The following is a 27331-nucleotide window of genomic DNA, read 5'->3' on the forward strand; positions in this document are numbered from 1 at the left end:
GAGGAGGAGGAAGGCCAGGTAGGCGCGAGGTCGGAAAGCCTCCCTTCTGGGACGAGGATCATGAAGGAGGAACCATCTACCGATGCAACCAAGAAAACCCAGCACAGGACAAAATGCGGCGGTGGACAAGTCTACATAGAAACCACCCAACACAGTCACCAATCAAAGCACACAAAAGGCACGGCAAACTAATCCAACACCTCCCAAGCAAAGGATGCCTTCTGCATAGAGCCAGCCTGGCTGTTGTTGCCTGGAGGCACCCTCTGCTTGGGAAGTGTTGACTGGCACTAGATTGTATTCCACGACAGGCATCAGAAGAGCTGCAAGCACAAGAACAAGCCCCGAGAGTAAAGACAAAGGTCTGGATGGCCTTGAGGGGTCCCTTCCAGCTCTAGGATATTATTATTACTATTAGTATTAAGCTGAGGCTGGAAGGCCATCGGTCGGGAGGGCTTGGGTGGTGTTTTCCTGTCTGGCAGAAAGTAGGCAGTTGGGCTGGATGGCCTTGAGGGGTCCCTTCTGACTCTAGGATATTATTATTAGTAGTAGTAGTATTTTATATTATTTTATTGTTGTTATTATTATTATTATTATTATTATTATTAATCTTTATTTATACCCCTTCACTATCTCCCCAATGGGGACTCGGAGCGGCTTACATGGGGCCAAGCTCAGACAACATATTACATCAAAATAAAACCAAAACATAAACAACAAGCAACATCATCAAAAGTACATTAAAAAAACAACATATGAATACAATACCAAAATAACATTACAATAATGAGGTTGGATGGCCTTGAGGGGTCCCTTCCACCTCTAGGATATCATTATTATTAGTATTATTATTAATTTATATTATTTTATTATTATTGCTATTAAGCTGATGATGGATGGCCTTGATGGGTCCCTTCCGACTCTAGGATATTATTATTATTAGTATTATTATTACTTTATATTATTATTATTATTATTATTATTATTATTATTATTATTATTGCTATTAAGCTGACTCTGGATGGCCTTGGGGGGTCCCTTCTGACTCTAGGATATTATTATTATTAGTATTATTATTACTTTATATTATTTTTTATTATTGTTGTTATTATTATTGCTATTAAGCTGACGTTGAAAGGCCTTGATGGGTCCCTTCTGACTCTAGGATATTATTATTATTAGTATTAATATTACTTTATATTATTTTATTATTATTATTATTATTGCTATTAAGCTGATGTTGGATAGCCTTGAGGGGTCCCTTCTGACTCTAGGATATTATTATTATTATTATTATTATTATTAGTAGTAGTAGTAGTATTAATTTATATTATTTTATTATTATTACTATTAAGCTGAAGCTGGATGACCTTCTGGGGTCCCTTCTGACTCTATTATTATTAGTATTAATATTACTTTATATTATTTTATTATTATTGTTATTATTATTACTATTAAGCTGAGGTTGGATGACCTTCTGGGGTCCCTTCTGATTCTAGAATATTTTTTATTATTAGTATTATTATTAATATTACTTTATATTATTTTATTATTATTGTTATTATTATTGCTATTAAGCTGACACTGGATGGCCTTGAGGGGTCCCTTCCAGCTATAGGATGATATTATTATTATTATTATTATTATTATTATTATTAATTGTTATTATTACTATTAAGCTGACGCTGGATGACCTTGAGAGGTCCCTTCCGACTCTAGGATATTATTATTAGTAGTATTATTAATATTATATTATTTTATTATTGTTGTTATTATTATTGCTATTAAGCTGACGTTGGATGGCTTTGCGGGGTCCCTTCCAGCTCTAGGATGATATTATTATTATTATTATTATTATTATTATTATTATTGTTACTATTAAGGTGACACTGGATGACCTTGAGAGGTCCCTTCCGACTCTAGGATATTATTATTATTATTATTATTATTATTATTATTATTGTTACTATTAAGGTGACACTGGATGACCTTGAGAGGTCCCTTCCGACTCTAGGATATTATTATTAGTAGTATTATTAATATTACTTTATATTATTTTATTATTGTTGTTATTATTATTGCTTTTAAGCAGACGTTGGATGGCTTTGCGGGGTCCCTTCCAGCTCTAGGATGATATTATTATTATTATTATTAATTGTTATTATTACTATTAAGCTGAGGTTGGATGGCCTTGAGGGGTCCCTTCTGACGCTATGTTTCTCTGTTTCTCCCTTTCTGAAGCCACGTTAAGAGACTTGCTCTGATGTATTTCCTCTCCTGGCGTTGGCCGGCTGCCTTGCAAGGAGACATCTTATCTCTTGCACATCCTTCCTTGACGGCTGTGCGCATTTCCTCCGGCCTGCCTTGGCCGAATCGCTTGCCTTCTGGATCTGGAATGACTGCCATCGATGTGGGGTGTTCTGCAGATGGATTGCCCTGGAATGGATGTCATCAGTGGGGAGAAGGACCCTTTTGTCTGAGGAGGGACCCCTGTTGACATTGGCCCCATCGTTGCGCCAGACACGCGTATGCATATGCACCACTGCCATATCTGGACCTGCTGTTGCACCGCTTGGGCATCATGCCAGCCAAGGTCACGGCACACACCTTCCGCCCCCCTCCCACCCCCACCCCCATATACTGCCAAAGCCAAAAGTGTGGGGCTGGGAGGCAGAAGGGCAGGAATGGAAGGAAGCCTGTGCCAAAGAGGAGGAGGCCAAAAGGGAAATGGGTCAGGCAAGAGGCGACAGCAGCAGTTTCTTGGAAGAAATAGTGCAGATGCCGGAGAAGAGCAAGCTCTGCGCATCCGGGCGGAGGTGATCCATCATATGGTGGTCGGTCATGCAACCGTGTTCCTTTAGCTCACACAGTGGCATGCCTTTGAGCATATGCCTCCTATCAACAGTATATTTATTTATTTATCGTGTCAGGGGCAACCAGACAATTGTATTACATTTCTAACAGAACAAAACAAACAAACAGATAAAATACAAAATTTGCGAGTTTGGTAGTGGATTAGATGTCCTTTGACCAGTCTCTGGCCACTTGGAGTGCCTCTGGTGTTGCCGCAAGGAGATCCTCCATTGTGCATGTAGCAGGGCTGAGGTTGCATTGCAGCAGGTGGTCTGTGGTTTGCACTTCTCCACACTCGCATGTCGTGGATTCCACTTTGTGGCCCCATTTCTGCATCTCGTGGTCTGTTCAGCACCTTCCAAGTCGCCCAGTCCTCTGTGTGCCCAGTGTCTCATTTGGTATCAGCCATGGATTGAGGTTCTGGGTTTGAGCCTGCCACTTTTGGACTCTCGCTTGCTGGGGTGTTCCTGCAAGTGTCTCTGTAGATCTTAGAAAACTATGTCTTGATTTAAGTTGTTGACGTGCTGGCTGATACCCTAACAAGGGATGAGCTGGAGATGTCTCTGCCTTGGTCCTTTCACTATTGGCTGCTACTTCCTGGCGGACGTCAGGTGGTGGAATACCACCTAAACAGTGTAATTTTTCCAGTGGTGTAGGGCATAGACACCCCGTGATAATGCGGCATGCCTCATTAAGAGCCACATCCACTGTTTTAGCATGGTGAGATGTGTTCCACACTGGGCATGTGTAGTAAAACGCAAGGGCAGATGTCTTCACTGTGTCTGGTTGTGATCCCCAGGTTGTGCCAGTCAGATTTCATATAATATTGTTTCTAGCACCCACTTTTTGCTTGATATTCAGGCAGTGCTTCTTACAGGTCAGGGAATGGTCCAGAGTGACTCCCAGGTATTTGGGTGTGCTACAATTACCTGGGATCCCTTCCCAGGTAATCCTCAGTGCTCGGGATGCTTGTCTGTTCTTAAGGTGAAAAGAACATGTCTGTGTTTTAGATGGGTTAGGGATCAGCTGGTTTTCCCTATAGTTGGTGGTAAGGGCACCTAGAGCTTCGGAGAGCTTCTGTTCTACCATCTCAAAGCTCCCTGCTTGAGCGGTGATGGCACGATCATCAGCATAGATGAAACTCCCTGTCCCTTCTGGCAGTGGCTGGTCATTTGTGTAGATGTTGAACATGGATGGAGCAAGCACGCTCCCCTGAGGCAGGCCGTTCTTCTGTTTCCGCCATCTACTTCTCTGGCCCTGGAACTCAACAAAGAAGCTCCTGTTTTGTAGCAGGTTTCCTATGAGGCGGGTGAGGTGGTAATCAACAGAATGATAGATACAAACCACTCTTAATATATGCTCAGAGGATGTGCCTGAGTGTATGCAGAGTGCCTCCAATCAGAGATAGGAAGCACTCTGTACTGAAGCTCAGAGGATGCGCACAATAGCTGCACGAGGAGGAACAAAGTGTCAGAAACTTCAGGTAAACAGCTTGGCACAGCAAGGCCATAAACCTTCTCATCAGCAATGGGAACAAAAGAGGAGGCTAATGAGATGGCACTAACATAATGGGTCTAGACCAGGCATGGGCAAACTCCCACAATTCTTATTATTAAGTCCAAATCTGTCAAAACGGTTCACTCACTGTCGGGCGGCGCATTGGGCGGGATAAGCATGACTTCCAAAGAGACTTCGTCGGAACGGAATCCGTGGAGCTGAAAGAGAAGCAAATAAAGAGATCTGTTTGTGTTGCTGGGTTTCTTGAATGCACAACCTTTTCAAATGTTTCTATGAGGAGCTGGGTCTGTTCAGATCGGCGAAGAGAAGGCCGGAGAAGGGGAAAGGGGAGCCGTGTTGACGTATTTGGAAGGCTAAAGTGGGTATAGATAAATATAATAATAATAAGGATACTGTTGGCCGCCTCAAGTCCCCACCCGTGGGGAGAAAGGTGAGGTATAAATAATAATAATTTGATGTCTTGTCGAAGGCTTTCATGGCTGGAATCACTGGGTTGTTGTAGGTTTTTCGGGCTATATGGCAATGTTCAAGAAGCATTCTCTCCTGACGTTTCACCTGCATCTATGGCAAGCATCCTCAGAGATTGTGAGGTTTGTGAATTATTATTACTATTAGAGGAAACCTTTCCCTTATTATTATTGTATTATTATATTATACGCTATATTGTTATATTATATTCTATATAATAATAATAATAATAATAATATAGAAACATTTTCCTTATTATTATTATTATATTCTATATTGTTATATTCTACATTATTATTATTATTATTATTATTATTATTATTATTATTGTATTGTCAAAGGCTTTCATGGCTGGAATCACTGGGTTGTTGTAGGTTTTTCGGGCTATATGGCCATGTTCGAGAAGCATTCTCTCCTGACATTTCACCTGCATCTATGGCAAGCATCCTCAGTGATTGTGAGGTTTGTGAATTATTGTTACTATTAGAGGAAACCTTTCCCTTATTATTATTGTATTATTATATTATATGCTATATTGTTATATTATATTCTATATAATAATAATAATAATAATAATATAGAAACCTTTTCCTTATTATTATTATTCTATATTGTTATATTATATTCTACATTATTATTATTATTATTATTATTATTATTGTATTGTCAAAGGCTTTCATGGCTGGAATCACTGGGTTGTTGTAGGTTTTTCAGGCTATATGGCCATGTTCGAGAAGCATTCTCTCCTGACATTTCACCTGCATCTATGGCAAGCATCCCCAGAGATTGTGAGGTTTGTGAATTATTATTACTATTAGAGGAAACCTTTCCCTTATTATTATTGTATTATGATATTATACTCTATATTGTTATATTATATTCTATATAATAATAATAATAATAATAATAATAATAATAATATAGAAACCTTTTCCTTATTATTATTATTATTATAATTATAATTATTAGATTCTATATTGTTATATTATATTCTACATTATTATTATTATTATTATTATGAGGTCTGTGAATAATAATAAATCTTTTCGTTATTATTATTATTATATTCTATATTGTTATATTATATTCTATATTATTATTATTATTATTATTATTATTATTATTATGTCAAAGGGTTTCATGGCTGGAATCACTGGGCTGTAGTAGTTTTTTCGGGCTATATGGCCATGTTCCAGAAGCATTCTCTCCTGATGTTTCACCTGCATCTATGGCAAGCATCCTCAGAGATTGTGAGGTCTGTGAATAATAATAATAATAATAATAATTATTATTATTATTATTATTATTATTATTAGAGGAAACCTTTCCCTTATTATTATTATATTATTATATTATATTCTATATTGTTATATTATATTCTATATTATTATTATTGTATTGTCGAAGGCTTTCATGGCCGGAATCACTGGGTTGTTGTAGGTTTTTTGGGCTATAGGGCCATGTTCTAGAGGCATTCTCTCCTGATGTTTCACCTGGATCTAAGGCAACCAGAGATTGTGAGGTATGTGAATTCTTCTTCTTATTATTATTAGAGGAAACCTTTCCCTTAGTATTATTATATTCTATGTTGTTATATTGTATTCTACATTATTATTATTATTGTATTGTCGAAGGCTTTCATGGCCGGAATCACCGGGTTTTTGTAGGTTTTTCGGGCTATATGGCCATGTTCTAGAAGCATTCTCTTCTGACGTTTCGCCTGCATCTATGGCAAGCATCCTCAGAGATTGTGAAGTCTATGAATTATTATTATTATTATTATTAGAGGAAACCTTTCCCTTATTACTATATTATATTCTATATCATTATATTATATTCTATATTATTATTATTATTATTATTGTATTGTCAAAGGCTTTCATGGCCAGAATCACTGGGTTGTTGTAGGTTTTTCAGGCTATGTGGCCATGTTCGAGAAGCATTCTCTCCTGACGTTTCGCCTGCATCTATGGCAAGCATCCTCAGAGACTGTGAGGTTTGTGAATTATTATTACTATTAGAGGAAACCTTTCCCTTATTATTATTGTATTATTATATTATACTGTATATTGTTATATTATATTCTATATAATAATAATAATAATAATAATATAGAAACCTTTTCCTTATTATTATATTCTATATTGTTATATTATATTCTACATTATATTATTATTATTATTATTATTATTATGAGGTCTGTGAATAATAATAAACCTTTTCCTTATTATTATTATTATTATTATTATTATTATTATTATTATCTATATTGTTGTATTATATTCTACATTATTATTATTATTATTATTATTATTATTATTATTGTATTGTCGAAGGCTTTCATGGCTGGAATCACCGGGTTGTTGTAGTTTTTCCGGGCTATATGGCCATGTTCCAGAAGCATTCTCTCCTGACATTTCACCTGCATCTATGGCAAGCATCCTCAGACACTGTGAGGTCTGTGAGTTATTATTACTATTATTATAATTATTATTGTAACCTTTCCCTTATTATTATAATATTATATTCTATATTGTTATATTATATTCTATATTATTATGATTATTATTATGATTATTATTGTATTGTCGAAGGCTTTCATGGCCGGAATCACTGGGTTGTAGGTTTTTCGGGCTATATGGCCATGTTCGAGAAGCATTCTCTCCTGATGTTTCACCTGCATCTATGGCAAGCATCCTCAGAGATTGTGAGGTCTGTGAATAATAATAATAATAATAATAATAATAATAATAATAATAATAATAATATAGAAACCTTTTCCGGTCTGGCCGCTGTGACGGTCTGGATGAGGGCGAACAAATTGAAATTGAATCCAGACAAGACAGAGGTACTCCTGGTCAGTCACAAGGCCGAACAGGGCATAGGGTTACAGCCTGTGTTGGATGGGGCCGCACTCCCCCTGAAGATGCAGGTTCGCAGCTTGGGTGTGACCCTGGACTCATCGCTGAGCCTGGAACCCCAGGTTTCGGCGGTGACCAGGGGAGCATTTGCACAGCTAAAGCTTGTGCGCCAGCTGCGCCCATACCTTGGGAAGTCTGACTTGGCCACGGTAGTCCACGCTCTGGTTACATCCCGTTTAGACTACTGCAACGCTCTCTACGTGGGGTTGCCTTTGAAGACAGCTCGGAAGCTCCAACTAGTCCAACGCTCGGCAGCCATGATTTTAACAGGAGCGGAGCGCAGGGAGCATACAACCCCCCTGTTGCGCCAACTCCACTGGCTACCGATCTGCTACCGGGCTGAATTCAAAGTGCTGGCGTTGGCCTTTAAAGCCCTAAACGGTTCCGGCCCTAGCTACCTATCTGACCGCATCTCTGCCTATGAACCCACCAGGAGTTTGAGATCTTCCGGGGAGACCCTGCTCTCGATTCCGCCTGCTTCTCAAGCTCGGCTGGCGGGGACGAGAGATAGGGCCTTCTCGGTGGTGGCTCCTCGGCTGTGGAACGCCCTTCCTACGGACATTAGACTAGCACCATCTCTAATGGTATTCCGCAAAAAGGTGAAGACCTGGATGTTTGTGCAGGCGTTTGAGTAATTTAGTGCAATCTGGTAATGGAACATAGGAAGGGAACAATGGACGACGAACCTGGACTACGCTTGGATGATGAGAAGATTGGGTACGGTTGTTTTTTGTAATAATTGTGCATTGTAATGGCTTATTGGTAATTTATGGATAATGTGTTAAGTCAATTGTTATATGTTGTATGGAACCACTGCTGTTTCTACTGTTTTTACTGTTTGTGAACCGCCGTGAGTCGCCTTCGGGCTTAAGATACAGCGGTATAGAAGCAAAGTAAATAAATAAATAAATAAATAAATATTATTATATTCTATATTGTTATATTATATTCTATATTATTATTATTATTATTGTATTGTCGAAGGCTTTCATGGCTGGAATCACTGAGTTGTAGATTTTTTGGGCTATATGGCCATGTTCAAGAAGCATTCTCTCCTGACGTTTCGCCTGCATCTATGGCAGGCATCCTCACAGGTTGTGAGGTCTGTTGAAAACTAGGAAAATGGGGTTTCTAGATCTGTGGAATGATGTCCAGGGTGGGAGATGATAATAATCTGTCTGGCCTGACAGAGTGGGGTTGGGCTGGATGGCCTTGAGGGCTCCCTTCCAGCTCTGTGCATGAACTGGGGCCAATCGGGTCAGGAGGAGATGGGGCGTTTCAGGTGCAACGGGAACCGCACCTGGCTGTACAGGTCGACACGGCAAACGATGGTGGCCGGAGTCTCTGCCCACGATTCCTGCCCAGTCTTGTAGGCAAAGCTGAAGTGGCGGACGGTTGTGCTGAAAGAGTCCAGGATCTTGGTTTTCGCGCTCAAGGGGTTGTCTCCGCTGATCAGCAGCCACGAGGAGGCTCCGTTGGGCATCTCGAGAGAACAGTCCTTGATTTCCAGAACGGCCAGTGGGTCACTTGTGCGGAATCGGGCCTGGGTGCAAAGGAGGAGGAGAGAGTTCACGGCCTTTGGAGCATCACCGCACTGTGACTGCCATCCTGTCCCGGCCACCTTTCCCCCCCAATGACCCAAAGCCAAACCCGGCAGTACCAGGACGTAGGCGGCTTGGTTGGCTTCTATCACGGATGTTGACAAGCCCAATTTGTAGTCCGGCGCGCTGTAAAGCTGGAGAAAGACCTTCTCGGGGAGGTGGCATTCGAACGGCACCTGTGGCCGGAGAGGAAAGTCAGAAAGTCCGCACGTCACAGAACGGGCATGGGCCAGCTTCGGCCCTCCCGCCAGGCGTTTCTTATCAAGGAACACGGCTAAGTTCCGTGTGTGCGTGTGTGTGTGTGCGTTAAGAGAAAAGAACTCCCCCTCGTTGACATTGGGGTTCAGCCTCTGTGTGAACCTGAGCCCCAATCTCTGTGTGAACCTGATTCTCTGATTGTATTTCCAACTGAGCAAGTTACTGAACATGTACCTCTCCCTGCAGAGGCGGCCCTAGGTAATTTTCAACAGTAAGCAAACAGTATTTTGGCGCCCCCCCCCCCCCAACCAATCATTTTCTGTTTGTCATGGGAGTTCTGTGTGCCATATTTGGTTCAATTCCATCATTGGTGGAGTTCAGAATGCTCTTTGATTGTAGGTGAACTATACATCCCAGTAACTACACTTGCGGTACTTGCTCCCTTGCCTGGCCCGCTTTGGGTCCGGAGGCGTGCCTGAAGACACCAAAAGTCATCTCTTCTCCTGACTTTCTCCGCAGGTGCAAAAACAAAGGAGGGAGCGGAGGTGGGAGATACCTCCAGCCGGAGGGGCTCTCTCTCTCTCTCTCTCTCTCTTGGTCCCAATGGCTGAGGAGAAAGTCAGGAGAAGATATGACTTTTGGTGTCTTCAGACACGCCTCCGGACCCAAAGTGACCAGGCGCAGCGGCTCCGCCCCTTGGCCCACCCGCGGGAGAGGAGAGGAGGTGGGTGGAGCGCCGGGGGATCGGGAAAGGGAGCCGGTCATGGGGAAGGGATCGAATTTGGAGAACAATTGAGCGCCGGCTCTGCTCGCGCACCCGGTGTCCGGGTGGAGCAGGAACGAGAGGGGCTAGGCGAGGATCAAGGGTCCGGCCCCTTTGGGAAGAGGATTGCCCGGCAGCGAGGCAAGAAAGCCGAGGCTCCCCCCGGACTGCTAGGGCTGTTGTGAGCTGAGGGGGCGCTCCTCAAGTGGCGGTCGAGGGGCATTTACAGAGGCGGCTCTGCACCCCTGGCAAAAAAAAGTGTTCTGCGACCGCATACTTTGCGTAATGGACGAGCCGCCCCTGTCTCCCTGAGAGTGTTGAAACTGATGTTGATGCTGAGCTCAGTGGCGAGGAAAGTGAAACTGAACAGCTGGATGAACATGTTTTGGAATCCGGCCGTGATAGCTCTCCAGAGGAAATCACACCTGGGTTTTTTAATGAGGACCGAAGGGAACAGATAGCTAGAGACAGGAGTGATTCCAAAGCGGATTCTCAGTGGAATCAATATCCTCAGCCAAACCAACGAAAGAACAAACCAAACAATTTAACGGGTTTTTCCGGGGGGGGGGGTGAATAATATGTCTTTCCTTACCAGAACTTCTTCTCGAAGTAAATCAAGACTGAAGGCCAGCTGGAAGGGAAGAAGGAAAAAGAGAAAAGGCATCAGGTTCCAGGGAGCAAAAGTGGTATGGAAGGTCACTTTGGGGGTGCTTCTACACTGCGGAATTAATGCAGGACAAAGGGAGGGAGGGGAGGAAGAGGGAGAGGGAAGGAGGAAAGGAAAGAGAGAAAGAGAGAGAGAGAGAACGACAGGAAGGAAAGAAGAGAAAGGAAAGGGGGAAAGTATGAGGGGAGGAGAAGAAAGAATGCGAAAGAAGGGAAGAGATAAGCGGGGGAAAGGAAGAAGGAAGGAAACAAAAAGAAGGGAAGAGAAGAGAAGAGAAAGGAAAGAAGGAAGGAAGGAGAAAGAAAGAAAGAAAGAAAGAAAGGAAAGAAAGAAAGGAAAGAAGGAAGGAAAGAAGGAAGGAAGGAAGAAAGAAAGAAAGAAAGAAAGAAAGAAAAGAAAGGAAAGGAAAGAAGGAAGGAAGGAAAGAAAGAAGGAAGGAAGGAAGGAAGAAAAAAGAAAGAAAGGAAGGAATGAAGGAAGGAAGGAAAGAAGGAAGGAAGGAAAGAAAGAAAGAAGGAAGGAAGGAAGAAAAAAAGAAAGGAAGGAAGGAAGGAAGACGGACGTGGTGGGAAGCTGTATGAAGAAAATCAAGGAAAGAAGGGAAGAAAAAAGGGAAGGAGAAGGGTGTAGGAGGAAAACAGAGGAAGGAAGGAAAGAAAGAGTGATGAGGAGAGTGAGTGCCCTCCCCCCCCAGGTATGTATATATATAGGTAAAGGTTGTCCCCTGACATTAAGTCCAGTCATGTCTGACTCTGGGCGTTGGTGCTCATCTCCATTTCTAAGCCGAAGAGCCAGCGTTGTCCATAGACACCTCCAAGGTCATGTGGCCACTGGCATGACTGCATGGAGCGCCATTACCTTCCCGCCGGAGCGGTACCTATTGATCTACTCACATTTGCATGTTTTTGAACTGCTAGGTTGGCAGAAGATGTATATATATAAACACCCTGGTAAACACTCAAAGGGATGGGCTGACATGCAACCAGGAAGGGCTATTTGGAGGAGGTCCAAGGCGGAGAGCTGACCTGGTTCTTGACGATGGCGTCCCTTTCCAAGGAGGTGCCGCACTCCCTCAGCGGGCTCGTCAGGACGAAATGGGTGCCGTTGTCCGTGGCCCGGCAGCTGCGGTCTTGCAAGGAGACATCGGTGACTTTGAGGGGATTCATGAAAAGGCCCTACAAGGAGGGAAGGCAGGCGAAGGAAGAAAGGAACAGCAGGATGGAGGTGGGGAAGGGAAGAAGAGAAGTCTTTCGCTCAGGCCTGGGCCAACTTCAGCACTCCCTCCAGGTGTTTTGGGCTCCCAACTCCCACAATTCCTATGGGGGGGCTCCTCCTTGTGCCTTCCGGGTGGCCGGTCCTCCTTCTCCTGTTTACGACCCGGTCCACTCACCCGCAAGTAGTCCTTGGCCAAGGTGACCTTGACACCACTATCCAGGCATCTCCAGGGCCGCCAGTCCGTGATGTTGATGCGCACAAATTCGGCAAAGGCCAGGCTCGTCACAGCGGGCGGCTCGGTCGTCGGCACGGCCGATTCCTCTAAATGGACAAACATTGCAAAGCCATGTTGCCGTGGGGGCTCCGAGGAGGACCCCAACGCCCATCCTTTGAATTGAGACATCGGTTGGAAGAACTGAAGTCTGTGAGCAGGCTTTTGGACAGCAGACATAATTAGCACTTTGGTTGGAAATTGACTGGTAAGGTGATACAGCTGAGGATATTGTTTTACTCAGCAAGCGAGAGTCCAAAAGTGGCAGGCTCAAACCCAGCACCTCAACCAATGGCTGATACCAAATGAGAGACTCCCCCCGGGCACACAGAAGACGGGGTGACTTGGAAGGCGCTGAACAGACTGCTCTCTGGCACCACGAGATGCAGAGCCAACCTTCAGAAATTGGGCCACAAAGTGGAATCCACAACATGCGAGTGTGGAGAAGAGCAAACCACTGACCACCTGCTGCAATGCACCCTGAGCCCTGCCACATAGAATCCTAGAATCAAAGAGTTGGAAGAGACCTCATGGGCCATCCAGTCCAACCCCATTCTGCCAAGAAGCAGGAATATTGCATTCAAATCACCCCTGACAGATGGCCATCCAGCCTCTGTTGAAAAGCTTCCAAAGAAGGAGCCTCCACCACACTCCCTCTGGGGCAGAGAGTTCCACTGCTGAACGGCTCTCACAGTCAGGAAGTTCTTCCTAATGTTCAGATGGAATCTCCTCTCTTGTAGTTTGAAGCCATTGTTCCCTTGCGTCCTAGTCTCCAAGGAAGCATGATGCACCATGGAGGACCTCCTTGCAGCAACACCAGAGGCACTCCAAGGGGCCAGAGACTGGTCAAAGGGCATTTAACCAACTACCAAACTCACAAGTTTTGTATTTGTCTGTTTGTTTGCTTTGTTCTGTTAGAAATGTAATATAATGGACTGGTTGCTGTGACACGACAAATAAATAAAAAATTGTTTTATTGTCTAATTAATGCTTCGTGTACTGTTTTAATTAATGTTTTATGTATTTTAAATTGTTGTTGCATTATTGTACTTGTTTATATCGAATTGTTGCCAAATATAAGCTGTCCTGAGCCCCCCCCCCCCCCAATTTTGGGGGTAGAGAAGAGACAGGGTAGAAATATCAGAAATAATAATAATAATAATAATAATCATAATATTTACTAATAATAACTCCTGTGATATTTGCTCATGATAACTGACACTTGGAGTGCCTCTGGTGTCACTGTGAGAAGGTCCTCCATTTTGAATGTGGTTGCATTATAGTTAGTGGGCTGTGGTTTGCTCTTCTCTGCACTTGCATGTCGTGGACTCCACCTTGTGAAGATTGGTTCTGCATCTTGTAGTTTGTTCAGCGCCTTCCAAGTCGCCCAGTCTTCTTCTGTGTGCCCAGGAGGGAGTCTCTCATTTGGTATCAGCCATGGCTTGGGATTCTGGGTTTGAGGCTGCCACTTTTGGACTCTCGCTTGCTGGGGTGTTCCTGCAAGTATCTCTTGTCAATCTTAGAAAACTATTTCTTGATTTAAGGCGTTTGCGTGCTGGCTGATATCTGAACATAGGATGGGCCGGAGATGTCACTGCCTTGGTCCTTCCACTCTTGGCTGCTACTGCTCAAACAAACTCACTACAATGGAGATCTCCCTGATGTAAGGAATCATTGGGTTGGACAGAAGGCGCAAAGACTCACCGCACTGCCGGACCAACTCCAACGTGATGCTTTTGGCGGACGGGATCTCTGTGTACGAAGCCACAAAGGCAAACTCCTTGTTGCGGGCGGCTGCGATCAAGCCCTCCTTGCTGTCCGGCAAGTCTTCGCCCGGCACTTGCCTGCTGCCAAAATTCTTCAGGTCGTAGTTGCTCGAGACCTGCAGCCAAAGGAAGAGGAAGCAAAGGGCCATCAGCAGGAGGGCCATCAGTCTTCTTCTCCCCTCGGCTTTTCACCCTTTTCTCTTCCCTTCTTCTCTCTCTTTCTTTCAGTCCCTCCCCTCATATATTTGCCCTTTCCTTTCTCTTCCTTCCTTCTTTTTTCTTCTCTCCCTTCCTCCCTTCTCCCTTCCTTTCTTTCTTTCCTTCATTTCTTTCCTTCCTCCCCTTCCCCTTCTCCTCCTTTTCCTTCTTCTTTTCTTCTCCTCCTTCCACTTTCCCTTTCCTTTTCCCTTCCTGTTTTCTTTCTTTCTTTTTTCCTTTCTTTCTTTCTTTCTTTCCTTCCTTCCTTCCTTCCTTCCCCTCCACCTCCTTTTCCTTCTTCTTTCCTTCTCCTTCCTCTTTCCCTTTCTTTCTTCTCTTTCTTTCTTTCCTTCCTTCCTTCCCTTCCTTTCTTTCTTTCCTTCATTTCCTTCCTTCCTCCCCTTCCCCTCCTTTTCCTTCTTCTTTCCTTCTCCTTCTCCTCCTTCCTCTTTCCCTTTCCTTTTCCCTTCCTTTTCCTTTTCTTTCTTTCTTTCCTTCCTTCCTTCCCTTCCCTCCTCCGCTTCACCTCCTTTTCCTTCTTCTTTCCTTCTCCTTCCTCTTTCCCTTTCTTTCTTTCCTTCCTTCCTTCCTTCCTCCCCTTCCCCTCCACCTCCTTTTCCTTCTCCTTCCTCTTTCCCTTCCCTTCACTTCCTTCCTTCCTTCCTTCCCTTCCTCCCTCCCCTTCCCCTCCCCTCTACCTCCTTTTCCTTCTTCTTTCCTTCTCTTTCCCTTTCCCTTCCTTCCTTCCTTCCTTCCTTCCCCTCCACCTCCTTTTCCTTCTTCTTTCCTTCTCCTTCCTCTTTCCCTTTCTTTCTTCTCTTTCTTTCCTTCCTTCCTTCCCTTCCTTTCTTTCTTTCCTTCATTTCCTTCCTTCCTCCCCTTCCCCTCCTTTTCCTTCTTCTTTCCTTCTCCTTCTCCTCCTTCCTCTTTCCCTTTCCTTTTCCCTTCCTTTTCCTTTTCTTTCTTTCTTTCCTTCCTTCCTTCCCTTCCCTCCTCCGCTTCACCTCCTTTTCCTTCTTCTTTCCTTCTCCTTCCTCTTTCCCTTTCTTTCTTTCCTTCCTTCCTTCCTTCCTCCCCTTCCCCTCCACCTCCTTTTCCTTCTCCTTCCTCTTTCCCTTCCCTTCACTTCCTTCCTTCCTTCCTTCCCTTCCTCCCTCCCCTTCCCCTCCCCTCTACCTCCTTTTCCTTCTTCTTTCCTTCTCTTTCCCTTTCCCTTCCTTCCTTCCTTCCTTCCTTCCTTCCCCTCCACCTCCTTTTCCTTCTTCTTTCCTTCTCCTTCCTCTTTCCCTTTCTTTCTTCTCTTTCTTTCCTTCCTTCCTTCCCTTCCTTTCTTTCTTTCCTTCATTTCCTTCCTTCCTCCCCTTCCCCTCCTTTTCCTTCTTCTTTCCTTCTCCTTCTCCTCCTTCCTCTTTCCCTTTCCTTTTCCCTTCCTTTTCCTTCTTTCTTTCCTTCCTTCCTTCCCTTCCCTCCTCCGCTTCCCCTCCACCTCCTTTTCCTTCTTCTTTCCTTCTCCTTCCTCTTTCCCTTTCTTTCTTTCCTTCCTTCCTTCCCTTCCTTCCTTCCTCCCCTTCCCCTCCACCTCCTTTTCCTTCTCCTTCCTCTTTCCCTTCCCTTCACTTCCTTCCTTCCTTCCCTTCCTCCCTCCCCTTCCCCTCCCCTCTACCTCCTTTTCCTTCTTCTTTCCTTCTCTTTCCCTTTCCCTTCCTTCCTTCCTTCCTTCCTTCCCTTCCTTTCTTCCTCCCCTTCCCCTCCTTTTCCTTCTTCTTTCCTTCTCCTTCTCCTTCCTCTTTCCCTTTCCCTTCCTTCCTTCCCTTCATTTCCTTCCTTTCTTCCTCCCCTTCCCCTCCTTTTCCTTCTTCTTTCCTTCTCCTTCCTCTTTCCTTTCCCTTCTTCTCCTCTTTCTTTCTTTCTTTCTTTCCTTCTGGTCACTTTTCTTTCCTAGTGACATCATGACAGAAAGCCACTTCACCTAGCAAGAACAAATCCGGCGACACCGCATAGGGCCACTTAACCCAGCAGGAGCAAATCTGGCAATCTCGAAGAGGGCCACTTCACCCCAAGGGCATTTGCCTGGCTGGGTGGTACTGATCTTAAACAGACCAATAGACTGACCAGGCCAATGGCGTTTCCTCATCAGCCTCTTACTTACCACAAATTTGAAGGAACTGAACACGGGTCCGATGTGCCAGGCCAGGCTTGGGTGGCCCTTCAGCACCAAGAGGATGGGCAGCATGTTCTCCGGTCCTCCCGCCTTGCATTTCAGTTCAATGTTCAGATTGACGTCCAGGCTGCTGGAAGGACAAAGGATGCCAGATCAGAGCAGAAGGGCACAAAGCTCATCGGTCCGGCTGCTCCGTCCGGTCATCAAGGCTGAGCTTTGCTCTCGTTGTAAATAAGAGCGCGTGGGTCTGAAGCCAGAATGGCCGTTCGCGTGTGAATCCGGTCATTCCCATGCTTTGGCCCTCCAGATGTTTTGGACTTTGCTTTGCTTGGAAGTTGAACCCCAAAACACGAGAAGGAACAAAGTTTCGGAACCATTGGTTAAACCGGTTGACACAGCAAGGACATAAATCTTCTCATATGGGAACAAACGAGGAGGCTAACGAGCTAGCACTGACATAATGGGTCTAAACATGCATGTTTACTGCAATAAAAGACAACATAATGGATGACATAATGGCTTAAGAGTGCCAGCTATCATATGTGGCAAGCACAATCAAAGCTCCCCTGACAGATGCCCCCCCAGCCTTTGTAATAATAGTGTTAATAATAATAATAATAATAGAAACCCATGCAGGAAAAGCACAATCAAAGCTCCCCTGACAGATGCCCCCCCAGCCTTTGTAATAATAGTGTTAATAATAATAATAATAGAAACCCATGCAGGAAAAGCACAATCAAAGCTCCCCTGACAGATGCCCCCCCAGCCTTTGTAATAATAGTGTTAATAATAATAATAATAGAAACCCATGCAGGAAAAGCACAATCAAAGCTCCCCTGACAGATGTCTCCCAGCCTTCGTAATAATAATAACAACAACAATAACAATAATAATAGAAACACATACAGGAAAAGCACAAAGCTCCCCTGACAGATGGTCTCCCAGTCTTTGTAATAATAATAATAATAATAATAATAATAATAATAATAATAATAGAAACCCATGCAGGAAAAGCACAATCCAAGCTCCCCCGACAGAAAGCCCCCCACTTTGTAATAATAATAATAATAATAATAATAATAATAATAGGAGAAACTCATGCAGAAAAAACACAAACAAAACTCCCCGATAGATGACCCACAACTTTGAAATAATAGTAATAATAATAATAATAATAATAATAATAATAATAATAAAACCCATGCAGGAAAAGCACAATCAAAGCTCCCCCGACAGATGCCCCCCACTTTGTAATAATAATAATAATAATAATAATAATAATAATAATAAAAACCCATGCAGGAAAAGCACAATCAAAGCTCCCCTGACAGATGGTCCCCCAGTCTTTGTAATAATAATAATGATAATAATAATAATAATAATAATAATAATAATAATAATAATAATAATAGAAACCCATGCAGGAAAAACACAATCAAAGCTCCCCCAACAGATGCCCCTCCAATTTTTGTAATAATAATAATAATAATAATAGAAACCCATGCAGGAATAGCACAATCAAGGCTCCCCTAAAAGATGCCTCCCCACTTTGTAATAATAATAATAATAATAATAATAATAATAGAAACCCATGCAGGAAAAGCACAATCAAAGCTCCCCCGACAGATGGCCACCCAGCCCATTACCTGGAGTCTTGCGCATCCTGTCGGAGCCACAAAATGTGTGCTTCTTTCCCTGGGTTCTGGCCAGAGGATGGACATCCCTGGATATTGGCGGAGGCCGCTTCCACCTCGAGGTAGGGCTCTGTGCTGAAGCCCTCCTCCGGGACACAATCTGCGCTGGAGCCGGACTCTGGGAAGACACAGAAGAACCATTACTCTCCATGGGAAATCCAGCCACGACCTTATCATCTTAGTTGTCTTGATTGCTTCAATAACTTTTGTGTTAAGACAGTTTTACACAATTGGGTGAGACAGCGGTTGTGGGCACACAGCTATTCCTCTTAGGGCTTTGACACTTTTGCTCAGCCTTCTCTGGGCACGTGCCCAGCTTCTCAACATCCTTCTCAAGCTGCTTTTCCTGGAACTGGACACAGGGATGGGGATTTTAGTGTATTGGTTGTATTGTAATTCTGTTACTATTTACTTGTTTTTATTTTTATTATTATTATTTGCATTGCACTTTTCAAACTTGTCTAGTGTGGACAGAGGTGGCCCTAGGTAATTTTCAACGGTAAGCAAACAGTATTTTGGCACCCCCCCCCCCCAACCAATCATTGATATATATTTTCTGTTTGTCGTGGGAGTTCTGTGTGCCATATTTGGTTCAATTCCATCATTGGTGGAGTTCACAATGCTCTTTGATTGTAGGTGAACTATACATCCCAGTAACTACACTTGCCACACTTGCTCCCTTGCCTGGCCCGCTTTGGGTCCGGAGGCGTGCCTGAAGACCCCGGCATGTGCACCAAAAGTCAACTCTCCTCCTGACTTTCTCCTCAGCCATTGGGACCAAGAGAGACAGAGAGAGAGGTGGAGATGCCCACCTTTCCTGAAGGTAGGCACAAAAACAAAGGAGGGAGCGGAGGTGGGAGATACCTCCAGCCGGAGGGGCTCTCTCTCTCTCTCTCTCTCTCTCTCTCTCTTGGTCCCAATGGCTGAAGAGAAAGTCAGGAGAAGAGGCGACTTTTGGTGCGCATGCTGGGGTCTTCAGATATGCCTCCGGACCTGAAGCGGGCCAGGCGCGGCGGTTCCGCCCCTTGGCCCACCCGCAGATTGGGGAGAGGAGAGGAGGCGGGTGGAGCGCCGGGGGATCGGGAAAGGGAGCCGGTCATGGGGAAGGGATCGAACACGGAGAATGATTGAGCGCCGGCTCTGCTCGCACACCCGGTGGCCGGGTGGAGCAGGAACGAGAGGGGCTAGGCGAGACTCAAGGGCGCGGCCACTTTGGGAAGAGGATCGCCCGGCAGCAAGGCAAGAAAGCCGAGTCTCCCCCTGGACTGCTAGGGCTGTTTGAGCTGAGGGGGCGCTCCTCAAGTGGCGGTCGAGGGGCATTTACAGAGGCGCCTCTGTGCCCCTGGCAAAAAAAGTGTCTGCGACCGCTTACTTTGCGTAATGGACGAGCCGCCCCTGAGTGTGGAGTGTTAGCCACCTCGAGTCCCCAGGCAGGATATAAATAAATACAACAACTCTTCACCTCTTCTCCTGACTTTCTCCTCAGCCATTGGGACCGAGAGAGAGGGAGAGAGAGAGAGCGAGAGAGAGAGGTGGAGATGCCCAACTTTCCTGAAGGTAGGCGCAAAAACAAAGGAGGGAGCGGAGGTGGGAGATACCTCCAGCCGGAGATGCTCGCTCTCTCTCTCTCTCTCTCTCTCTCTCTCTTGGTCCCAATGGCTGAAGAGAAAGTCAGGAGAAGAGGCGACTTTTGGTGCGCACACTGGGGTCTTCAGACACGCCTCTGGACCCGAAGCGGGCCGGGTGCGGCGGCTCCGCCCCTTGGCCCACCCGTGGATTGGGGAGAGGAGAGGAGGCGGATGGAGCGCCGGGGGATTGGGAAAAGGAGCCGGTCAAGGGGAAGGGATCTAATGCGGAGAACGATTGAGTGCCGGCTCTGCTCGCGCCCCCGGTGTCCGGGTGGAGCAGGAACGAGAGGGGCGAGGCGAGCCTCAAGGGCCCGGCCCCTTTGGGAAGAGGATCGCCTGGCAGCGAGGCAAGAAAGCTGAGTCTCCCCCCAGACTGCTAGGGCTGTTGTGAGCTGAGGGGGCGCTCCTCAAGTGGCGGTCGAGGGGTATTTACAGAGGCGCCTCTGTGCCCCTGGCAAAAAAAAAGTGTTCTGCGACCGCTTCCTTCGCGTAAAGGACGAGCCGCCCCTGAGTGTGGAGTGTTAGCCACCTCGAGTCCCCACCCATGGGGAGAAAGGCAGGATATAAATAAAGACAACAACAACAACAATAATAATATTGCAGGTGAGATCTGTCCAAAGCAGAATAGAGAGGGACAGGACTTCCTTCCGTCTTGAACCTATACTCTTTGAGATGCAACTTAGAATTGCATTGGCTTTTTGCGCTGTTGCATCACACTCTTGACTCATGCTTCTCATGTGGCCTGCTAAGACTTCCAGATCTCATTGAATGCTAAGGCTATATCTAGGAAGTACAATAATAAAGATTATGTATATCAGGCATGGGCCAACTTGGGCCCTCCGGGTGTTTTGGACTTCAACTCCCACCATTCCTAACAGCCTACCGGCTGTTAGGAATGGTGGGAGTTGAAGTCCAAAACACCCGGAGGGCCCAAGTTGGCCCATGCTTGCTTTAGGATCATTATATCAGTGCTAGCTCATTAGCCTCCTTGTTTATTCCCATTTGCTATGAGATTTATGGCCTTACTGAAGGGCCCGAGTTTGCCCATGCCTGAATTGTATATGTGAGCAATCCTTAGTTCTGAGAATGAGGGTGTGGAGTGCCTGTGCTGTGCTCTTCCATACAGGTGGGCTTTTGGGAGGACGGCTTGGTTGCCATTGTAGAAGCACCGACCTGTGCCCAGCCGGAAATGGATCTTCTGGGGGGCTTCCAGCTCCGCGAAGGTGGAGACCCCCCCGTAGGCCGCCTTCGCCCAGGTGAGCAGCTCCTCGCCGGAGGACGAAGACAGGTTCGCCCGCGGGGTTTCCGCTCTCAGCCCTTGCACTAGGACGTTGCCAGTCGCCTGCAAAAGAAGCCATTAAAATCCACAACAAGCATGTGAGAAATTTCAACAGAAACCATGAAAATGAACCAAATCTGGTCACCACGATTTAAAAAACACCGGAAGGAAGAGGGAACGAAATAAGGGAAGGGAAGAAACAGAATGAAGGGAAAAGAAAGGCAAAAAGAAGGGACGAAGGAAGGAAGGGGGAACGAAATAAGGGAAGGGAAGGGAAGAAACACAATGAAGGGGAAAGAAAGTAAGGCAAAAAGAAGTGATGAAGGAAGGAAGGGATAGAGGGAAGAGGGAAAGGTGTGAGGGAAGGGAAGAAGCAGAATGAAGGGAAGAAAGGAAGGAAGAAGGGAACGAAATAAGGGAAGGGAAGAAACAGAATGAAGGGGAAAGAAAGGCAAAAAGAAGGGACGAAGGAAGGAAGGAAGGAAGGAAGGAAGGAAGGAAGGGATAGAGGGAAGAGGGAAAGGTGTGAGGGAAGGAAAGAAGCAGAATGAAGGGAAGGAAGGAAGGAAGAAGAGAACAAAATAAGGGAAGGGAAGGGAAGAAACAGAATGAAGGGGAAAGAAAGGCAAAAAGAAGGGACGAAGGAAGGAAGGAAGGAAGGAAGGAAGGAAGGAAGGAAGGAAGGGATAGAGGGAAGAGGGAAAGGTGTGAGGGAAGGAAAGAAGCAGAATGAAGGGAAGGAAGGAAGAAGAGAACAAAATAAGGGAAGGGAAGAAACAGAATGAAGGGGGGGAAAAGGCAAAAAGAAGGGACAAAGGAAGGAAGGAAGGAAGGAAGGAAGGAAGGAAGGAAGGAAGGAAGGAAGGAAGGAAGGGAAGGGATAGAGGGAAGAGGGAAAGGTGTGAGGGAAGGAAAGAAGCAGAATGAAGGGAAGGAAGGAAGGAAGAAGAGAACAAAATAAGGGAAGGGAAGAAACAGAATGAAGGGGAAAGAAAGGCAAAAAGAAGGGACGAAGGAAGGAAGGAAGGAAGGAAGGAAGGAAGGAAGGAAGGGATAGAGGGAAAGGTGTGAGGGAAGGAAAGAAGCAGAATGAAGGGAAGGAAGGAAGAAGAGAACAAAATAAGGGAAGGGAAGAAACAGAATGAAGGGGGGGAAAAGGCAAAAAGAAGGGACAAAGGAAGGAAGGAAGGAAGGAAGGAAGGAAGGGAAGGGAAGGGAAGGGATAGAGGGAAGAGGGAAAGGTGTGAGGGAAGGAAAGAAGCAGAATGAAGGGAAGGAAGGAAGGAAGAAGAGAACAAAATAAGGGAAGGGAAGAAACAGAATGAAGGGGAAAGAAAGGCAAAAAGAAGGGACGAAGGAAGGAAGGAAGGAAGGAAGGGATAGAGGGAAAGGTGTGAGGGAAGGAAAGAAGCAGAATGAAGGGAAGAAAGGAAGGAAGAAGGGAACGAAGTGAGGGAAGGGAAGAAACAGAATGAAGGGGAAAGAAAGGCAAAAAGAAGGGATGAAGGAAGGAAGGAAGGAAGGGATAGAGAGAAAGGTGTGAGGGAAGGAAAGAAGCAGAATGAAGGGAAGAAAGGAAGGAAGAAGGGTACAAAATCAGGGAAGGGAAGAAACAGAATGAAGGGGAAAGAAAGGCAAAAAGAAGGGACGAAGGAAGGAAGGAAGGAAGGAAGGAAGGAAGGAAGGAAGGAAGGAAGGGATAGAGAGAAAGGTGTGAGGGAAGGAAAGAAGCAGAATGTAGGGAAGAAAGGAAGGAAGAAGAGAACAAAGTAAGGGAAGGGAAGAAACAGAATGAAGGGCAAAAAGAAGGGACGAAGGAAGGAAGGAAGGAAGGAAGGGAGGGAGGGAGGGAGGGAGGGATAGAGGGAAAGGTGTGAGGGAAGGAAAGAAGCAGAATGAAGGGAAGAAAGGAAGGAAGAAGGGAACGAAATAAGGGAAGGGAAGGGAAGGGAAGAAACAGAATGAAGGGGAAAGAAAGGCAAAAACAAGGGACGAAGGAAGGAAGGAAGGAAGGAAGGAAGGAAGGAAGGAAGGAAGGGAGGAAGGGAGGGATAGAGGGAAAGGTGTGAGGGAAGGAAAGAAGCAGAATGAAGGGAAGAAAAGAAGGAAGAAGGGAACGAAATAAGGGAAGGGAAGAAACAGAATGAAGGGGAAAGAAAGGCAAAAAGAAGGGACGAAGGAAGGAAGGAAGGAAGGAAGGAAGGAAGGAAGGAAGGAAGGAAGGAAGGTACAGAGGGAAGAGGGAAAGGTGTGAGGGAGGGAAAGAAGCAGAATGAAGGGAAGAGAAGAAGGGGAAAAGAAGGGATGAAGGAAAGGGGAAAGAAAGAAAAAGGAAAGAAAGAAAGTAAGGGGAAGTGCATGAGCTAGAAAAGAAAAAAGGATGGAAAGAAGAGAAAGTGTACAAGGAGAAAGGAGAGAGTCTTGTGATAGTAATGCCCTGCGGAGAGTCAGGCAAGAAATAAAACTAATAACAACAACAACAAAAGCTTGAGAAGGGAGAAAGCAGCACAACAGCAACAACAACAACAACAACAACAACAACAACAACAACAACAACAGCTGGAGAAGGGAGAAAGCAGCCAGAGAGCGGGCCCTCCAAAAACTGGAAAGATATTATATTATTATTTTGAGAAATGGGCTTCTTTTTGCCTACGTCTTCCTCACCGAAGGGAGGTGACCGCCGGGCCCCTTTCTGAGACCCCCTTTGGCCCCTTCTGCCCCACAAGGGGTGGGAAAGCAAGGCAGCCCCAGGGATCAAAGCAGGAGGCAGGCTAATCTTCTCCCAGGATCAAAGCCCGTTTGCGGCCCATTGTTGTCTGCTGAGGAATCCGGGGAAAACAATCAGCCGGAAGAGGGGCTCCTTTGAAGGCCTGGCCTCACGTCCAGCATCTCCAAAGAGCCACTTTGGCCTCGCTTTGGAATTCCCTTCGCAAACAGGCGCCTTCATAACATCACTCAAGGGTGACCGCGTGGACTTGGACAAGGTTCCCCATGATCTCCTTGCAAACAAGCTACTAAAATGTAGGCTAGACATTGGCAATACTCCTACGAGGTGGACTTGCCATTGGTTGAGTGACCAAACCCCAAGGGTGCTTCTCCCCAATGGTTCCTCCTCTTCATCCTGCAAATGGGGAGCCCTCGGTGGCGCAGCGGGTCAAACCCTTGTGCCGTCAGGACTGAAGACTCACAGGACAGAGGTTTGAATCCGGGGAAAGCGGGTTGAGCTCCCTCTGTCAGCTCCAGCTTCCCATGCGGGGACATGGGAGAAGCCTCCCTCCCACAAGGGTGGTAAACATCAAACATCCAAGCAGCGTCCCCTGGGAAACGACCTTGCAGACAGCCCATTCTCTCACCCCAGAAGTGACTTGCAGTTTCTCAAGTTGCTCCTGACACGGAAAAAAAAAATCCGGCAAAGAAGTAATTGTATTGTTGAAGACTTCCATGGCTGGAATCATTGGGTTGTTGTAGGTTTTTTGGGCTATATGGCCATGTTCTAGAAGCATTCTCTCCTGACATTTCGCCTGCATCTATGGCAAGCATCCTCAGAGTTAACCTCTGAGGATGCTTGCCATAGATGCAGGCGAAACGTCAGGAGAGAATGCTTCTAGAACATGGCCATATAGCCCAAAAAACCTACAATAACCCAAAGAAGTAATCCCCCAGGCTCAGCCAGGCCTTCAAATGCTAATGAAGGTGGTCAGTTGAAACATTCACACCTAGCTCCAGCAGACAAGAGTTCCTTGTCCCACCCTGGTCATTCCACAGATATATAAACCCCTTTTCCTAGTTCCAACAGACCTCACTACCTCTGAGGATGTTTGCCATAGATGCAGGCGAAACATCAGGAGAGAATGCTTCTAGAACATGGCCATATAGCCCAAAAAACCTACAATAACCCAAAGAAGTAATCCCCCAGGCTCAGCCAGGCCTTCAAATGCTAATGAAGGTGGTCAGTTGAAACATTCACACCTAGCTCCAGCAGACAAGAGTTCCTTGTCCCACCCTGGTCATTCCACAGATATATAAACCCCTTTTCCTAGTTCCAACAGACCTCACTACCTCTGAGGATGCTTGCCATAGATGCAGGCGAAACATCAGGAGAAAATGCCTCTAGAACATGGCCATATAGCCCAAAAAATCCACAAGAACCTAGTGATTCCAGCCATGAAAGCCTTCGACAAAACAAAGAAGTAATTGTTTGGGTGCCATAAAGAGAACTCCGTCATGCGTCTTTCAGGGCTGTTCATTGTTGTTGTTGTTGTTGTTCAGGGCTGTTTGTTGCTGGTGTTTGATACACAACAAGATAAGTACACTGCAAACACAGCCAAGACGCAAAACGGCTAGCATTGAAAGCACCACAACACCATTGCAATACAATGCAACCCTATGTGACTCAGCCATCTGCAAGGCCACCTTTGCCCACGCTCAGTCCGATTGCGCCCAATGCCCTGCCCCGGCCCGACTCCATTGTTGGCCTTTTAAAATGACTATTATTAGACACAAATAGGAAACGCTGGCTGGAGGCATTCACGGAGACATTCCACGAAGCCCTTTGGAGCATAGCGTAGTGGTTGCAGGCTTAGGCCTGGCCGGTCCAAGAAAAACAATGCTTCGATACTCATGACTAAATATAATACTAAATGTAATACAATATATTGTCGAAGACTTTCATGGCCGGAATCCATGGGTTGTTGTAGGTTTTTCCGGGCTATATGGCCATGTTCTAGAGGCATTCTCTCCTGACGTTTCACCTGCATCTATGGCAAGCATCCTCAGAGGTAGTGAGGTCTGTTGCAACTAGGAAAAATGGGTTTATATATCTGTGGAATGACCAGGATGGGACAAAGGACCCTTGTCTGCTGGAGCTAAGTGTGAATGTTTCAGCTGATCACCTTAATTTGCATTCTGAAACATTCACACCTAGCTCCAGCAGACAAGAGTCCTTTGTCCCACCCTGGTCATTCCACAGATATATAAACCCATTTTTCCTAATTCCAACAGACCTCACTACCTCTGAGGATGCTTGCCATAGATGCAGGCGAAACGTCAGGAGAAAAACTGCCTCCAGAACATGGCCATATAGCCCGGAAAAACCTACAACAACCCTGTAATACAATACAATATATAATATAATATATAATAATACAATATAATATATAATAAAAATTATATATTTTATATTACATGTAATATTACTAATAATATTACAATACAATGGTGTAGTACAATACAGTAATATATAATATTGATATTGTACCATGCTAATAATTTAATATATTGTATATACTGGAGTATAAACCTTGTTTTTCAGTCCTTTTTTTAGGCTGAAAAAGTCTCCCCTGGCTTATACTCGAGTCAATATTATTTATTATTTTACTTTGTTGTTATTATTATTATTACATTTATTATTTTATTTTTATTATTATTACATTTATTATTTTGTTCTTGTTATTATTACATTTATTATTTTAGTCTATTATTGTTAGTTACTTTATTATTGTTACTGTTGCATGTATTATTTTACTGTATTGTTATTATTACATTTATTATTTTACTCTATTATTGTTATTGTTACATGTATTATTTTACTGTATTGGAACTCTCTGCCCCGGAGGGAGTGTGGTGGAGGCTCCTTCTTTGGAGGCTTTCAAACAGAGGCTGGATGGCCATCTGTCAGAGGTGATTTGAATGCAATATTCCTGCTTCTTGGCAGAATGAGGTTGGACTGGATGGCCCATGGGGTCTCTTCCAACTCTAGGATTCTAGGATTCATTGTCCAGTTCCATTGTCAAGTTGTCAGATTTCCTATATCAGTTAACTAATTCCGTTACTCTACATTTGTAAACACTTGCTCAAATAGCCATGTTTTAACTTGTTTCCAAAACGTTAAGAGGAAGGGAGCAGATCTGATCTCTCTAGGGAGGGCATTCCATAGCCGAGGTGCCACCACTGAGAAGGCCCTGTCTCAAGTCCCCGCCAGACGTACTTGTGACGAAGGCGGGACCAAGAGCAGGACCTCCCCAGACGATCTCAAGGTCCTCGATAGTTCATAAGGTGAGATGCATTCGGACAGGTAAGTTGGGCCAGAACCGTTTTTGAACTCAAGTCTTGGCCCGACTTCATCTACACCCCC

At 45.1% G+C, this 27331-nt stretch overlaps 1 protein-coding gene across 2 annotated transcripts in view; it reads right to left on the minus strand.

Moving 5' to 3' along the window:
- ENG (endoglin) overlaps positions 1–27331 on the minus strand; it is a 49189-nt gene that overhangs the window by 5250 nt on the left and 16608 nt on the right. The window contains exons 4-13 of one of the 2 annotated variants that reach the window (XM_060757576.2): positions 21093–21261; positions 18244–18409; positions 16586–16724; positions 14177–14354; positions 12377–12522; positions 12012–12161; positions 10912–10950; positions 9418–9534; positions 9058–9300; positions 4496–4565 (exon numbers count right to left, since the gene is read on the minus strand). In XM_060757576.2, coding sequence (XP_060613559.2) covers positions 4496–4565; positions 9058–9300; positions 9418–9534; positions 10912–10950; positions 12012–12161; positions 12377–12522; positions 14177–14354; positions 16586–16724; positions 18244–18409; positions 21093–21261 — 1417 coding nt within the window. Of the gene's footprint in view, positions 1–4495; positions 4566–9057; positions 9301–9417; positions 9535–10911; positions 10951–12011; positions 12162–12376; positions 12523–14176; positions 14355–16585; positions 16728–18243; positions 18410–21092; positions 21262–27331 lie in introns of both variants that reach the window. The other variant, XM_060757574.2, reaches the window with a different exon arrangement.

The sequence above is a fragment of the Anolis sagrei genome, chromosome 11 (assembly GCF_037176765.1).
Source record: "Anolis sagrei isolate rAnoSag1 chromosome 11, rAnoSag1.mat, whole genome shotgun sequence".
Lineage (NCBI taxonomy): Eukaryota > Metazoa > Chordata > Lepidosauria > Squamata > Dactyloidae > Anolis > Anolis sagrei.